Genomic DNA, 15,761 nt, shown 5'->3' on the forward strand with positions numbered 1-15,761 from the left:
TTTTAGATTTAAGTCTACCTTTCTCTGACCAGTTGTGGGACTTTGCATTAACCTCAGTTCACTGCAAAAGGAAGCTTCTCCAATGAGGGGCGTGAGCTGTACTAATCTGTGGTTATAAGGACAAGTATCTAGAGGGCAGGTTGGTGCTGTGTCCAGTTAACAAAGTAGCAGTTGTAGGTTCTCCTTAGGGCCTAGGGCCTCTCCAGCCACAGGTTCTTGGCCAGGTTTATAGTGGCCGATGTAATACAGGGACTTTTGGCAATGGAGGAGCCCACACAGCTGTCATCTCTGGGCCAGTTGCTGAATGTCATCAAGAGCTCCAGGCTTTACCGGCCTGCTCTTGGTGTATAAATGGAGGATTCTTTTCGTGTTTGGAGGGGCCCACACAGCTTTCTTCTCTGGGCCTCATGAAGGATGTGTAGCAACAGAACCAGGCTTTGCAGGCCTGTTCTCTGCTACTGTTCGGGTTGGTTCCAGAGAGTGTTAGACAGTTTGGATAAAGACAGGGCCCTTTAATGCCAATCCAGCTGTGCTGGATCGAGTCAGCATCAGTGAAAGGCGTACAGTTCATCCTTTATGTGAGCTCACCCTTCCTCCCCTTGAACTGTGTTTACTCAGGTCTTTTCGCCACCGTTCAGCCATTTGTCAGGAAAGTTTTGCAGTAGATTTCTTTCCAAATGAAATAGAATTGCATTTTTGAACCCAAATAAATTTCTTCATAACCTTGTTTGGTTAACATGTGTGTTGTGCCAGAAATATGCAGTCTTAAAAATGTAGACAAATTCTCCTTTATCATCTACACATATGATTTCAATACCAGTGTGAGAAAATTTTGTTATATGTTACATATTAGTAAAATTAAACAGATGTTCATTTTTACAAAGGCAAGTATGTACAGCCTATGGTCAAATTTGTTTCGTAAGTTTTCTCCAAGGGAGACAGGATCTAAGATTTGTAAAGCATTCATCTTTAATTCCTAATTGATGCTACTTACGCTGTCATATGATATTATTCAATTTCCTTCTGGTCTGAAACAAAGGAAAATCTAAGGGAACAGTTCTGTAGGCCAATTCAAACTGCTTGGCTCCATAGGAGTCTGATGTGGGTTGAAACTTTGGAAGGGTAAAGTTGGCAGCTTGTGCTTTGCCTTTGTTGACAGACATGTGAACACATCTGTAAGTGGCAAGCCACAGGGGCTCACAGTTTCTTCTATCACTTGCTCATACTCTTAGGGGAAAATAAAGCCCAGCAACAAACTTTTTTTTTCTGGGCATTAAATAAAGATCCACGACTTCATTAGACTGTTTAGAGTATGGTAACTCCATTTGTTTTTGTCCAGTCACCATTTATTTGAGGAAACACTTGTGAGCCAGTATCTGTGCTCTAGTTTCACACATTATGATTTCCAGACTCCTTTGTCTCTCTGTGTGTGTGTCTTTCTGACTGCTGTGTATATGCATATATGTTTAGATACACATAGTCCTAAGTGCAAAAGATGTTGGAATTAAAGGTGTGCCCCGGGTGTTGGTGGCGCACACCTTTAATTCCAGCACTCAGGAGACAGAGGCAGGTGGATCTCTGTGAGTTTGAGGCCAGCCTGGTCTACAGAATGAGTTCCAAGACAGGCTCCAAGGCTACACAGGGAAACCCTGTCTTGAAAAAACAACAACAGTAGCAACAACAACAACAAAAAACAGTTCTATCAAGAACATATCTTCAGAGCTTGGCTGAAAAGTGTTGATAGATGGAAAGGGGTTGGAAATAAAGCAGCCACAGTTACAGCTTCTGGATCCTTCTATGCTATGTAAATCTGTGGGGCGTATTTTTGTAGTGAGAACATTGCTATTTCTGCATTCAGGTTACTGGAATTTGCATCCCGATTTTGCTACTGAGTGATTGTCAGTTGTTTCTTATACTCTCTGGTCCTTCATGGCACCATCTCTAGAATATATTTACAGTAGTATGTCTACACTGCTTGTGGTGGTGTGAGGAGTGCATAGCAGATTAAAGTGTACTCAGGGTTGAATTTTCAGGTAAATTATATATTTTTTTATTTAATCTTTTATTATGCTTCCAAACAGGGATGGAATTAAGCAGTGTCCCTAGGCCATGTGAATACAGTTCCCTGCAGGGAACTGGAAGTGTGTGTGTGTGTGTGGGGGGGGTGTATACATACATACATACATACATACATACATACATACATACATATCCTTGTGTACTACCTTGTCATTTTTGTACATTCCCTGTTGTTTAAATCATGCTATGATAACTGTTATAGGATTTTTCAGAAGCAAGCTTCTTCCTTTTTGATATGGACTCACTTGGTGTACCAGCATGGCCTTGAATTTGAAATCTTCTTGCCTCTATTTCCTAATTGCTGAAATTATAGCATGTGCCACCCTGCCCAGGGAGAAACATTTTTTAAAGCTTTCTGTGAACATCTGTTATGTTTTAAAGAATTGAATTAATCACATCATTTGCTCCTACCATATACTGAAATATACTTGAAAAAGTGGTCTATGGATTGTTAGTGATGATTTCACATACTTTAAAGTATTAAGCAACATTAACAGGCACACACACACACACACACACACACACACACACACACACACACACACCTATTGAAATAAGTAATGAGAAAATATGAAGAGAGTTCATGAAGACACAGGTGAGGGAAAGTGACTACTATACAAATAACTGTGTTTAATAAGGAGGTGAAGACTTTTCATGGGTGCTCCAATAATGCAGCCATTTGAATATATATCCAAAATATCACAGTCATAATCAGCTGATATGGGAGCATGCAAAAATAAAATAGAGAAGGGTCCCCAAAATCACCTAGTTGGTTGAAAATTATTCAGGTTTTATAGAGGCTATTTGCTTATTTTGAGAAATAAGTGAATTTAAAGTACCTAGTCCAAGTTCAGAGGATCACTCCCAAATGAGAAAAAAAAATGAGGCTAAAAAAAAAAAGGATATAAAATTTTAGTGCTGAAAGTCTATTAGAATCTGCTCATGAAAAGGGTTTTATTCAATGCACCATTTTGTCTTAAAATAGTCATCAGAGCTTTGCTTTGTGCGTTATTTTCAAGAGCTAATATAGTTCTTAAATATCTCTAATTTTATTACTTAAGTAAATATAGCTTACAAAGTGACTAAAAATAATTTAAAAAAAACCTCCCTGCTCTCTGGAACCTACATGTTGTGTCCTATATTAAGAAAATGTCATGTTGATGCATCTTTCCAACCCATGGAAAAATGAAGTGAAGCCATTTAAAATGGATGGCAGTTTAAGTAAGTCCATGAAACAGAAAAACTAACAATAATATAAATGTTAAGCAGAAGGAACAAAACACTAAATCTTTTAAATAGACCCTGAGGAGGAACACTTTATTGACCTCGAACAGCGATTGCAACTTCCTGTTCAAAATGGTGGCTACTGCATTTGTTTTGCCCTCTAAAAGCTTATGGAGACTAGGAGCACGGATTTGTATATGACAAAAGCAGAAGACAGCTGTCATTCCCAGGTCACAAAACACTGAAGAGGTCACATAGAACTCAGAAGAGAAAAGTCAAAACCCACGTGTCTATCAAGGGAATCGCAACGGAAAGCCAACATCATTCGCTCTGTAGAATTCCAGCTAGGCTTTTGATTGAACTCATTAGTACAATTGCTGAAGAAGCGGGAGGTGGAAAGGGTTGAATTGCAAGTGTTGAACAAAGACATCCCATTACTTTCTTGTTTCCATCCATTGCTGTGCCCAGAGCCTGTGGGAGACATGCAGGTCATGCTCTGGAAAAACTGCCTTGGTGAGGCCCCGGTGCGAGATGCCAGGCAGAGCATAGAAACCTCTGGAACGGAGTGGGGAAACTGAGTGAAAAGTGATGAACTCCCCTCAAAGAAAATCTTCTGCCATGCCCACGAATCAGAACCTACCCACCCAATAGAAAGCCAGATGACCACGCGACTTGCCCAGTGACACTCCCAGTCCATAGTTCTTGAAAGGTGTCGGACATCACATGGAGCATGATGGTCACTACCTTATCTGCAGCTCTAAGATTCATGCCCTGAGTTTTACATCAACTGTTGGGTTTTGTTTTGTTTTCTTTAATTAAAATTCATTTCCAACCCAAATGCTAACGCCGGTTACTAGCACCATCTTTGGGTTAAGGTTGTTCTAAGCAGTCAGCCTCCAGGAGGTAATTTCCAGTTCATTCCCTCTTGACATTTACATTGGTGGGTGTAACAGAACCAGCTATTTGATGGTTTTGTAATAACTTATTGGTTTATAATCAGCAGTCTTACGCCTTCGTCACAGCTATTTGATTTCAGACATTTCCTCTGTCTTCTGAGAACCGCTTTGCGTTTTCTTGTTTTCCTAAAAATAATTGTTGAGAACTCTTTTCTTCCTAATGATAACATTTGAGAGTGTCAAATGTGTTCCATAAAAATGTACTGCAAACTCATCTTTTTCTGACTATCACCTGGTGGTTAATTTCTGGTGTTCACTGAAGCAATTTTTATAAATTAATGCAAATATGAAATGCTCTATAGAAAATTTCATAGCATGTCAGTTGAAAGCAATTATCTAGGAAGCTTTTTAAAGGAATCAGGTTTGCAAATGCATCTCATATACTTTGTGAAAAAAACCATAATTCTCCTGAATTAAAAGATCTATTGAAAATATTTATTCTTATTTGGCTTTAAATTTATAGTGTAATCGGCTGGTGGTGTGCCTTGTTTTCACTATTTAGATTCTGAGAATATTAATTTTTGATTGCATCGCTTATGCTTTGTTTTGTTCTTTTCCTAGAGTACCCGAGTGGCCCTAGACCATCTGGAGTCTGTGCCTGAGAAACTGAGCCTGCTCGAGGATTTCAAAGACTTCAGAGTGAGGAAGAGTTGGCTTGTCTCTTTCATTATATCTGTCTGATTTAGAACACTTGACATCTTCCTGATGTGCAAGGAAACTTGTGGGAAGGGAGGAAGTTCTGGAAAACACTGGGGACTTTTAGCAATGCCATCTTACCGGAGTTCACTGACATGTGTGAAGTCAGGACTGAAAACAACCAAACTTTTGTAGTAATATAACATAGGAAAATCAAAGCTTTTATCTTACTATTGGAAATTTACTTTTTCCCTCTAATGCTGTAACAATAATTTAGAAAACCCAAGGAATTAAGGGGGTGACATATTCCAGTGACAACAGGAAGATGAGATACTTTCTATTTTAGAGACATCATATTTCATAGTTATTCCTCTCCCATGGCATGTGAAAATCAAGTTCATAATAGTTTAGAATTCATTTCTTCACATCCCTTTAGGCAATGCAAATGTAAGGTATAGCTTTCACAGTTTATGGCATATTATAGTATCAACACTAGATACAAATAAAAGATTAAAACTGAAAGTGATACGAAGTCCATGTTGTGAACATGTAGCCTCTTGTTTCAAATTGGCCTTAAGATTACTAAAAATATGACTTACATAATATTTAGCTCTCCTTAAATATAGTATATTATTTGATGATACATCTGAGTGGAAAATGTCAGCAAGCAATAGCATGGGTGTGTTGCAATCACTGATATAATGCAGATCTCAAGATTTCACTGGTGTCTTTGATGATTCCATAACTGAAGCATTTTTAGTATGATCCAAGAATGGATTGACATATTCTGATGCTAGACAGTTACAAATAGGATAAAACAAGTATTCCTTCTACTCTAAAGACTCTCACTATGTATTTACATTTTAAATTTCCATTAGATGGTTAGGACACAAGCAAACAGAAACGTGTGGTTTCCCTTCACCCTCTTACAACCTGGTGTGGAGACTGTTTTACCACCATTCTTCTTTTTCCCTCTGTAGTAGTATCACCTAGATGAATGACCGATGGGTGAGAAACAGATGCCCACCTTAGACCAGGATAAGCCTGTGACGGTAGGCTTCCACAAACAGCTCACTTGTCCCACAGTGCTCTTATTGAACAGAATGTTGATGAGTGCAGTCCAGAAGTCATGTTCTCTTATCAGAAGGTCTATTATTGTTACTCAAAGTTTAGTGATTGTAAGCCTGGCTTACCCCATGCACAGACTCCATTATGAGCATACGCTTAGGTTGAATTTTTGTAACACTAATAAATAAAAGACCCAGAGACTGATACTGGGGTTCAAGCTTCAAGCTGAATATCAGAAAAAGCAAAACAGCTGGCCACTAGCTCTCACTTCTAGCTCAGGTTGAAAGGGCTGATCCATATATGAGCTCTTCACCAAGTCTCAAACTGATGCCTCTCCTTAGTTTGGCTGAAGAACGAATTCCTCTACTCTACTGAAGATCCTGCTTCTATCTTTTACACCTCTCTAGTACTGGGATTAAAGGCATGAGTTCTGTTACTCTTTTAGACTCAATCTCGTGTATTCTGGGTAGCCTTGAACTCAGAGAGATCCGTCTATCTCTTAATCCTGAGTCCTAGGATTAAAGGTGTGTGTCACCATTGCCTGATCTCTACAGGTTTTCTGAATCCTTAGTCAAGCTTTAATAAATCATAAATAACACAACACTACAGATTTTTCTGGGAGAATGTGTTTCCAAGTTCAGAGATATACATTTTAATTCATTAAAAGTGGAATCTATATCCTGAAAAGGGACATACTTGCTAACTATTTTTGTTATCACATGTAGCAAGCATTTTTTTTTGTAATTTTACTTCAGTGTGCATCAAACAGTAGCTAAATTCATTGTGGGTTATTTTTTTTTTATATTCAGAGTTTTTTTTTCTTTTACATATGAGGAAATTGAAGCTTGGAGTATGTAAATTAGCTGGGAGTGAGATCTAATTTGTCTCTTCTTTTCACTATTACCTGGGTCTTGAAACCCATTCCATATGTTCATGTGTACTCCAAAGCCATCTATACAATTAAAAATAGCTCATTTAAATCACCTTCATGAAATTATTAGATATAGCCTTAGTGAAAATATAGAAAGCTTCATATTATTAAATATGGATTATATTTACTCATGTACACACACACACACACACACACACACACACACACACACACACACACATATATATATATATATATATATATATATAGTTGCCAGTGTCTATAACTGTCTATAAATCTGTATGCTATAAACAGATATTCAGAGACCTGCATGTTTATCTACATTTAAGTTCATGTCCCAGATGGCTTAATGTCTCAGGGAATACTCTCTTAATATTAGTTGAAGGGCATAAATACTCTCTCATCTGTATGGGTCCTACTCGTGGTGCCACCACTAATATATATGCGAAAACATGTACTTTACAAGTATATTTCCTGATAGTCTATCCTTTTTTCATACGCTTGACTTTATTCTTTCTTAAATGTGGCTATATGCTCCCTCCTTGTCTCCCTTCTTCTTTTAACCCCATTTTTGAAGAAAAAAATGCTTTAGCCCTGCCATCTGTATTTGAACATTTCTCATTTGCTAAGGTGGGAAGGGTGTGGCGCTGAGTTTCAGCCTAGATCTGTGACAAATTGCCTAGCTATGACTGAGGCAACTATCATAGCTGACTGCCATGTTCCTTCTCTCTCCTGAAAGTGAAGAGAAGGAAAAAAAAAAAAAAGCTCCTGAACATGTTGCTTTCTTGATTTCTTTGTTCTCTGAATTTGTATGCTTATGAAGAATAATTGAATATTAAATTTAAAAATGTATGCTATCCAGTAGCACACACCCCTTTCCCCAGCTGTGGAGCAATTGACAGTTGTTCACAGCTGGGAAGGGAGGGTCAGTTTTCTCGAAGAGTATGTCACACCCATTTTATCCATGTGGCCAAGGACCGAATGGCCATTCTCTTCTTTTCCCTTCGTCACCTATTTTTCCTGTATGTATCTCTCTAAATGCTGACTGCAGTTGTTTCTACATCTTAATATTTCCTTTCTCTAATTGCAAGCACTGATTTTTTCTTTCATTTGTGAATTTTGAACCTTTTCTTGCTTTTCCAGGATCCCTCCAGTTTATCTGAGAAAACTGATGCCAGATACTCCAGATACAGAATTCAACGAGATTCTGTTCAGCTGCGCCGAGAAGACATCAAATACAGACTCAAGAACTTTAAAGTAATTTTCTTTCTATACAATGTTTTAAGTCTTGGGTCATTAGCCATCTTTAAGTCTACAACCTTACAAAGCAGCTGTGGTGGTGTTTATGTCAGGTACTTGGGAAAGACAATAATTCACTTGATTCCATTATTATTATAGAATGTCATCTATCTATGGAAATTGATGCCACATAAGAGCCAAGAAAACCCTGGTCACTTGGTTGGTCAAGGATATTGGTAATGATTGCCTTCCTCCAAGTGTAAGACAAGCTGCTCTCAGTACTGAAGCCCCCTTGTGGTCCAGTATCCTGTGCTATTTAGCCTGTAGCCTTGGTATTTCTAGTTATTCTCTTAGGTAGGCGAATTCTATGCTAGGACTTCAAATATGTAAATGTGTAAGCAAAAACAGATGTGTGAGGTCTTTGGATCATATTGACAAAAAGTGTGCTATTCCCTAATCATGACCAAATATCCACTGATGGCAAACAGATGAACACACTTGGTCCTTGTCTTAGTTAGGGTTTCTGTTACTGTGAAAAGATGCCATTACTATGGCAACTCTTAGAAGGAAAACATTTAATTGTGGTGGCTTGCTTCCAATTCAGAGACTTAGTCCGTTATCATCATGGCAGGACATGGTGGTGGAAAGGTAGGTGCTACATGTTGATATGCAGACAACAGGAAGTAGACTGTCTCACTGGGAGTAACTTGAGCATAGGAGGCCTCAAAGCCAACCCGACAGTGACACTTTCTCCAACAAGGCCACACCTACTCCAAAAAAAACCCCATACCTCCTGGTAGTGCCACTCCCTTTGGGAATCATTTTCTTTCAAACTACCTCAGCCCTGAAGGATCTTAGCTCAGAACCAAGTATCTTGACTTGAACATTGTGATATTCTGGCCATGTACGTTTTGTTACCGAGGCTATATTATGCATTATAGGATGGTTGGCAACAACCCTAAAGTCTACCAGTAGCATCCTCACTGTCATAGTTAGGGTTTCTAGTGCTGTGACAAAACACCATGACCAAAATTCAAGTTGGGGAGGAAGGATTTTTTTGGCTTGCACTTCAATATTGCTGTTCATCACTGAAGGAAGTCAGGAGAGGAACTCAAACAGGACACGATCCCCAAGGCAGGAACTGATGCAGAGGCCATGGAGGGCAGCTACTGGCCTGGTCACCTCACCTTCTTATAGAATCCAGGGCCACCTGGTCAGTGGTGGCACCACTCAGCATGGGCGGGGCCCTCCCTCAATGATCACTAAATGAGAAAATACCTTACAGCTGGATCTCATCGAGACAGTTCCTCAATTGAGGCTCCTTCCTCTCTGATGACTCTAGCTTGTATCAAGTTGACACACAAAATCAGCCAGTATACCCACCTAGATTGTGACATCTAAAAAGATCTCCAGACATTTCCTGATTATCCCTGCAGGGCAGAATTACCACCCCCAACACACACACACACACACACACACACACACACACACACACACACCACACACACAGAGAGAGAGAGAGAGAGAGAGAGAGAGAGAGAGAGAGAGAGAGAGAGAGAGAGAGAATATTGATACAGAAAGAATTCATCTATGTTCAGATATGTACCTCCAATTACAAAAAAACAAAAGCAAAAAAGTGTCCATTTATACACTTTAATACTAATACTAATTCATTATACAGTATTATTCAACAGTATGTATTCATTTATTACAGCCAAGTATAATACTTTCTAAGGAGCCTCCTTCCTCCTAATGTAATTGGATAGAGTACCCAGTGGGTAGAGAAATAGTACTCATTCAGTAAATCCTGCTTAGATAGTTATACTGTATTATTGATACCTTCAAAGTTAAGAGAATTTCTCATGATTCTATTACTTTTTACCAGTTTTTAAAGTTGGGATTATTAGCTACAATGATAACCTTTTCGTGTTGAATGACAATTTTTATATCTTCTTCCAACATTCCTGCATAGCCCCATACATTCTGAGTTATTCATTTCTCCTTCAGTAGAATTTAATGTGCAGGCAATAGGAGATAGTGATAATTAGTAATTATTGAGTGTGTTATAACAGACTTTTGCAGGTATTGTATGTTTTATGAGAAGTCATGCCTACTCCTTACAGCAACTATCAAATTGATATTATTTGTCATCCTGTGTTACTGAAGGAATTAAGGTTACAGAGTGGTTAAAAGGTTGAATCAGTATTTAAACCTAAGTCTACCTAAATGCAATATTATGTGTTCTTGACCACTATACTATGAGTGGACTTTATATAGCTCACAGTCACAAAATGTAGGACTATATTTTTAATGTAGTGTAAAAGTTTTCTCTAAAAATACATGACTACATTATTACCAGTTTAACAGAGGTCTGGATGCATATTAAACTTTTAAAACATTATTTCCCAATGCAGTGAGACTTGCTATCTGGTGAATCTGTGCTATCTAGTGGTGTCAAACTGCTATAAATCAGTGCAATTTTCATAATAGCATATGGCAAAGGCATGAATGTTTAACATGTGTGGCAAGTAACTGCATAGTTTTATGTAAAATTGGATTTGCAGCCGAAGACAAAATCAGGCTTGTTTGTGAGATGGGTCAAAACTTGGAAATATGAGAAAATAAGCTTGAGGATTTCAGAAATATATGGTATAAGGGTAGCAGAGACCCGCAGATTCTATTTTACAATGGCCATGCTCCTGAATTAATACTTTGTAATGATTTTCGCTTATGTATCCATTCTTGTGATGAATATATAGATCATCACCAAATTCAGCAGATGCCTCGCATAAATAATTCAGCAGTCTGACATTTTGTGAGACTGTCTTGCCAGTTATGGACACCAATACTCATTTTTGCAAATAAATTATTTAAAGAGACGGAGAGAAGAGGTCTGTGCTAGATAGATTTTTGTCAACTTGACACAAGTTAGAATCACTTAAGAAGAGGGAACCTTAATTGAGAAAATGCCTATTCTGCCTAATTTTATGTCAACTTGACACAAGCTAGAGTCATCAGAGAGGAGGGAACCTCAATTGAGACAATATCTGTATACGATCAGGCTGTTGGCGAGCCTATAGGGCATTTACTTAATAAGTGATTGATGTGTAAGGGCTCTGCCCATTGTGGGTGTGGTCATCCCTGGACTGGTGGTCCTGGATTCTTTAAGAAGCAGGCTGAGCAAGCCATCAGGCAGTAACCTTTCATGGCCTCTGCATTAACTCCTGACTCTAGGTTCCTGCTCTGTTTTGGTTCCTGTCCTGATTTCTTCAATATTAAGAGTGATAAGCATGAGCCAAATAAACCCTTTCCTCCCCAGCTTGCTTTGGTCATGTGTTTCATCAGAGCAATAGTAAGCCTAACTATGACAATGCCTATGGTGCATTTTCTTAACTGGTGATGGGTGTGAGAAGGCCTAGATCACTGTCGCTGGTGCTCTTCCTGGCCTGCTAGTAAGCAGGATCAAGCCAGTAAGCAGCACGCCAACATGGCCTCTGCATCAGCTCCTGCCTCCAGGTGACTTTCCTGCTTGGGTTTCTCCCCTAACAATGACTTTTACCAGAAGTTACAAGATAAGCCCCTTCTTCCCCAGTTTGTTTAAATCTAACTAAGACAAAGCCAGTTCTGAAGTTTTATTGGAATACAACCACACTCACTTGTGACGTATTTTCTGGGTTGCCTTTGTGCTTCAGTGTAGTATTTGGCGATACAGTAGAAACTATAGGGCCTTTAAGTCCTAAAATATTTACCATTGACTTTTTGTGGGAAAAAAAATAATGCCAATTCCTAACTAGGAAAAGGAGAACTTGACACTCTAGTCTCTCTTCCCTTACACATTATAGAATGTTTTTCTTTGGCAATCAAATAAACACTTCCCAGGCTTTTTTGACAATGTATTCCATGTGCATGCTGTGTGTTGTCTGTGTGCCTGGAATATTTCTAGGCATACATGACTCAAATTCATGAGCCTTTAGGAGGCCTCTCTTGGAATTGGAGCTTATCTACATGTGTTTTTTTTTCTGAATCCAGCATTCAATGAACATTAATTTAGTGTTTACTAATATATATATGTACTAATATATATACTATATAATATATATATATATATATATATATATATATATATATATATAATATATATGGAAGTCACTTCTCCCTCATTGAATCTCTCTGTAATTTGTTTATGCCTTGCTCATAGCAATTAATGGCATTCAGCACTAATATATATATATACTAATATATATACATACATATATATATCACTGTACTGGAGCTTCAAGAGATTGGCAAACCAAAGAAAGAACCATAGCAACCCTTAGCAATTTAAATCCTTTGAGTAAACAGTGATGGTGCAAATGAAAACGTATAGATGCAACAAGGTGATCCCAATCAACCTCGCTAGGGTTTTAGGACAAGGCTGTTGAACCTTGAAATGAAAGAGGCTTGAAATGACAAGGTGCAGGGAAGTGTTCTGTTCATGTCTTAATCTGGAAGAGATTGTTTACTAGCATTTCATTTGTTGAGTCCCGCATTGCTGTTGACAAGTAACTATTGGAATGGCAGGACCATATTGGCATCTGGCTTCTCTCATGTCATTGCTATCATGTAAGAAAGAAATGCAATGTCTTGCACGACCACAACATTGCAAGGAAAGAAGTGAGAGCAGGAATTAGGCAAGTTAGGTTCTTATTCCACCTAGGCCTAGAACCCCTCTCCTGCTGTCTCCCCCCGTGACAAAAAGGAACCAATTTCTAGAAACCTGTTGAGAGTCTGAGCAGCCAGTGTGCACAATTTTAAAAGCATGATGTAATATAAAAATATGATAATATAATAGTGTACCAAGCTGACCAAGCTAACTGAACAAAGCCTGATCTAAAAGTTTATATTTAGAATTCAACTCAAAGCTGAGTCCAACACACTCTCACTGACTCTCTGTAGACAACAGAAGCATTTCATGGCCTCTTTTCCATCCAAACTAATTGAGTTTCTGTAGGAAATGCAGTCGTCCTCACAGCCCCAGCTGTTTCAAATAGAACAGAATGTCCACAGTGAGCCAGTAACACAGCATCACTAATCTGAATTCACGGAGGAGAGCATGGTTTGCCCAAGAAAAAACAAAAAAACAAAAAACAAAAACCTCCATTTGTTACCTTTATCCATACTAAATATATGGTTTTAATTAACATTTGAATTTTCTGGTAAGATCACAGAAGGCATACCCCCTTTCCCACTCTTCCTCTTTCTGAAAAGAAAACTGGTTTTTAAACTTACAGTTGAAGAGTTGGTGTGCGGCTTCTATTTGAAGAAGCAGCTGTTTTACAGGGTTAGAGGAGTGAGGTGAGGAAGTGTTGGTAATGGCTTCCTGCAGTCTTTATGAAAGGAAGGCAGGAATGGCCCAGGCCCTTGGCCGTGTTTTTTGAGTGTAAACATGTGTGTGATATAAGTCCCTGGCTTGCTCCTGGAAGTCACTTCTCCCTCATTGAATCTCTCTGTAATTTGTTTATGCCTTGCTCATAGAAATTAATGGCATTCAGCACTTTCTCAAGTCAGCGATTTCTGACTTAAATCTGCAACACTAGCTTCTACATGCTGTGCACAGCTCCTAGTGCAATTCAAGATTGTCAGTAATGCATAAACATTTGATACTCTAAAATACATTACCAGTGTAGTATTTACACAATTTCATGGGCATTGCTTGGGAATAGAAGGAGCAACCATGGGAGAGTTTAAGAGAGCGTTAACCCTTTTATCCCTATCATGTCATTTATAAAGGTACAGCTACCTTTCCCCATCTTTGATGAGAAACTAAATGTAAATTGCTAGGCAAATATATCGCTATTTGCCCCTCAACCCAACCAATTTGTCACTCTTTGGAGAGAGCCTTCCATAGAATGTGAAACAAACTTTTAAGAACATATAGACAACAATAGTATATGTGTAAGTGAATATGGAAGGTTAAGAAATGTCCTTTGTTGTATGGCATGGCATTTAACACAGGGCACTGTCTGTCTTACTTCTGACCCCACAATAAAGAGCAAGCATACATAATAAATTCATGATGTTATTCTAGGTTCAACTAGTGTAGAAGTCTAACAGGAATCTAATTGCTATTTTTTTTTCCAGTCATACTTGGGTAAAACACCCCAAACTTTGATTGGAAATCAAATCATGTGGAAATATGAATTATTTTATTCCTTTAACATAATCTGGATTTACATGCTGCCATGTTTTACTACTTGATTTCATCTTGTCTTTTAAAAAGTTAAACGAAAGATTTAAAAAAATAAATCAAGGAGCTGGAGAGATCGTTCAGTGTTTAAGAGCACTGCTTGCTCTTCCAGGGGTCCTGAGTTCAATTCTCAGCAACCATCTATAGTGGGACTTGATGCCCTCTTCTGGCACAAAGTTGCACGTGCAGCTAGATCACTCAGGTAGGTAGGTAGGTAGGTAGATAGATAGATAGATAGATAGATAGGTAGATAGATAGATCTTTTTCAAAAATCCAAATGAAACTGGGATTTTTTCTTAATCTAAAAACAGTTATGGATCGGAAGTGATAGCTCAGTTAAGCATATCAATTTTTTATCCAACTATAGCTTTATGCTACATACCCTAGTTCCTTTGGCATAGAATATAAGATTTTATAAAACTAAGTGTCAATAATGAAATAATTGTGTTTGCTAATACTGATAGAAAACTTAATAAAGAGCCATCCAATAGTCTTATCTAGCACAGTCTTTTCCTTTTTTTTTGTTCTTTGAGAATTGCATAAATGTACTTTGATCATCTCTACCCCCCCCCATTCTCCCAAATTGACCCATCCTTCCCTACCCATCCAATTTTCTGTCCTCTTTTCCTTTTAATTTTAAACTCATTAAGTCCAGTTTGCAAATCAGTATTTTCATGAGTCTGTAACTCTAGTGGTGAATGTTGGTTGTGGTTTATAGCATTGTTGAATCAATTTAGATTGCCTATGGAAAAGATGGTTTGCATAACTGGCCATTCTTCTGCTCACCTTGGTTCAGATGATAAGGTATTAGACGACTTAGAGGTGATCTGGAACAACACCTTAAGTATAGCTGAGCAGGATGGTTCATACTTGTAATTCCTGCACTCACAAGGCTGAGACAGTACGATTGTAAGTTGAAGGCAGCCTAGGCTACGTAGACTTTCTCCACAAAGATAAAGAGGAGAAAAGAATGAAAAAAGAACATGCAGCTGTAAGGAGAGCATCTTTCTATGTGCCAACATCCACATAAGCAAATTCTAATTTCAGTATATCATCACATATTGCTAATATCTGCTTATTACAGGTTTCACTGAGGTAAATGGTGGAGGATTGTGGATGGGTAGGTGGAAAGATGGGCTGCCATGAAAATCAAAGCCCTGCCCTGGTGATTAAAATTAGAAATAGAGACATGAAGCCCAAATTTTAGGTGAATGTCCAGTTTGAACTTTCCAACAGAATGAAGTTTCCTCAGGAAGAAGTTGACCTCTCTGGAACACTGATGGAATACCAGATATTCATAGTGGAGTGGAAATAGAGAGAGTGTGCATTATTTGACAAAAGAAGCTTAGGAAGACATTCCTGCCACAGATCCACAAATACATGTATTTTATTTTCCTTATCTCTAGGGTTGAGATTGATGTTTTTAAAAAAATGTAAA

General features: G+C 38.3%; 1 protein-coding gene across 12 annotated transcripts in view; it reads left to right on the forward strand.

The window, feature by feature from the left end:
- Cep128 (centrosomal protein 128) overlaps positions 1-15,761 on the forward strand; it is a 337,460-nt gene that overhangs the window by 307,974 nt on the left and 13,725 nt on the right. For all 12 annotated transcript variants that reach the window (XM_035445124.1, XM_035445118.1, XM_035445117.1 and 9 more), the window contains 2 exons: positions 4,821-4,898; positions 7,999-8,112. In XM_035445124.1, coding sequence (XP_035301015.1) covers positions 4,821-4,898; positions 7,999-8,112 — 192 coding nt within the window. The remainder of the gene's footprint in view (positions 1-4,820; positions 4,899-7,998; positions 8,113-15,761) is intronic.

This window comes from Cricetulus griseus, chromosome 5 (assembly GCF_003668045.3).
Source record: "Cricetulus griseus strain 17A/GY chromosome 5, alternate assembly CriGri-PICRH-1.0, whole genome shotgun sequence".
NCBI classification, from domain to species: Eukaryota; Metazoa; Chordata; class Mammalia; order Rodentia; family Cricetidae; genus Cricetulus; species Cricetulus griseus.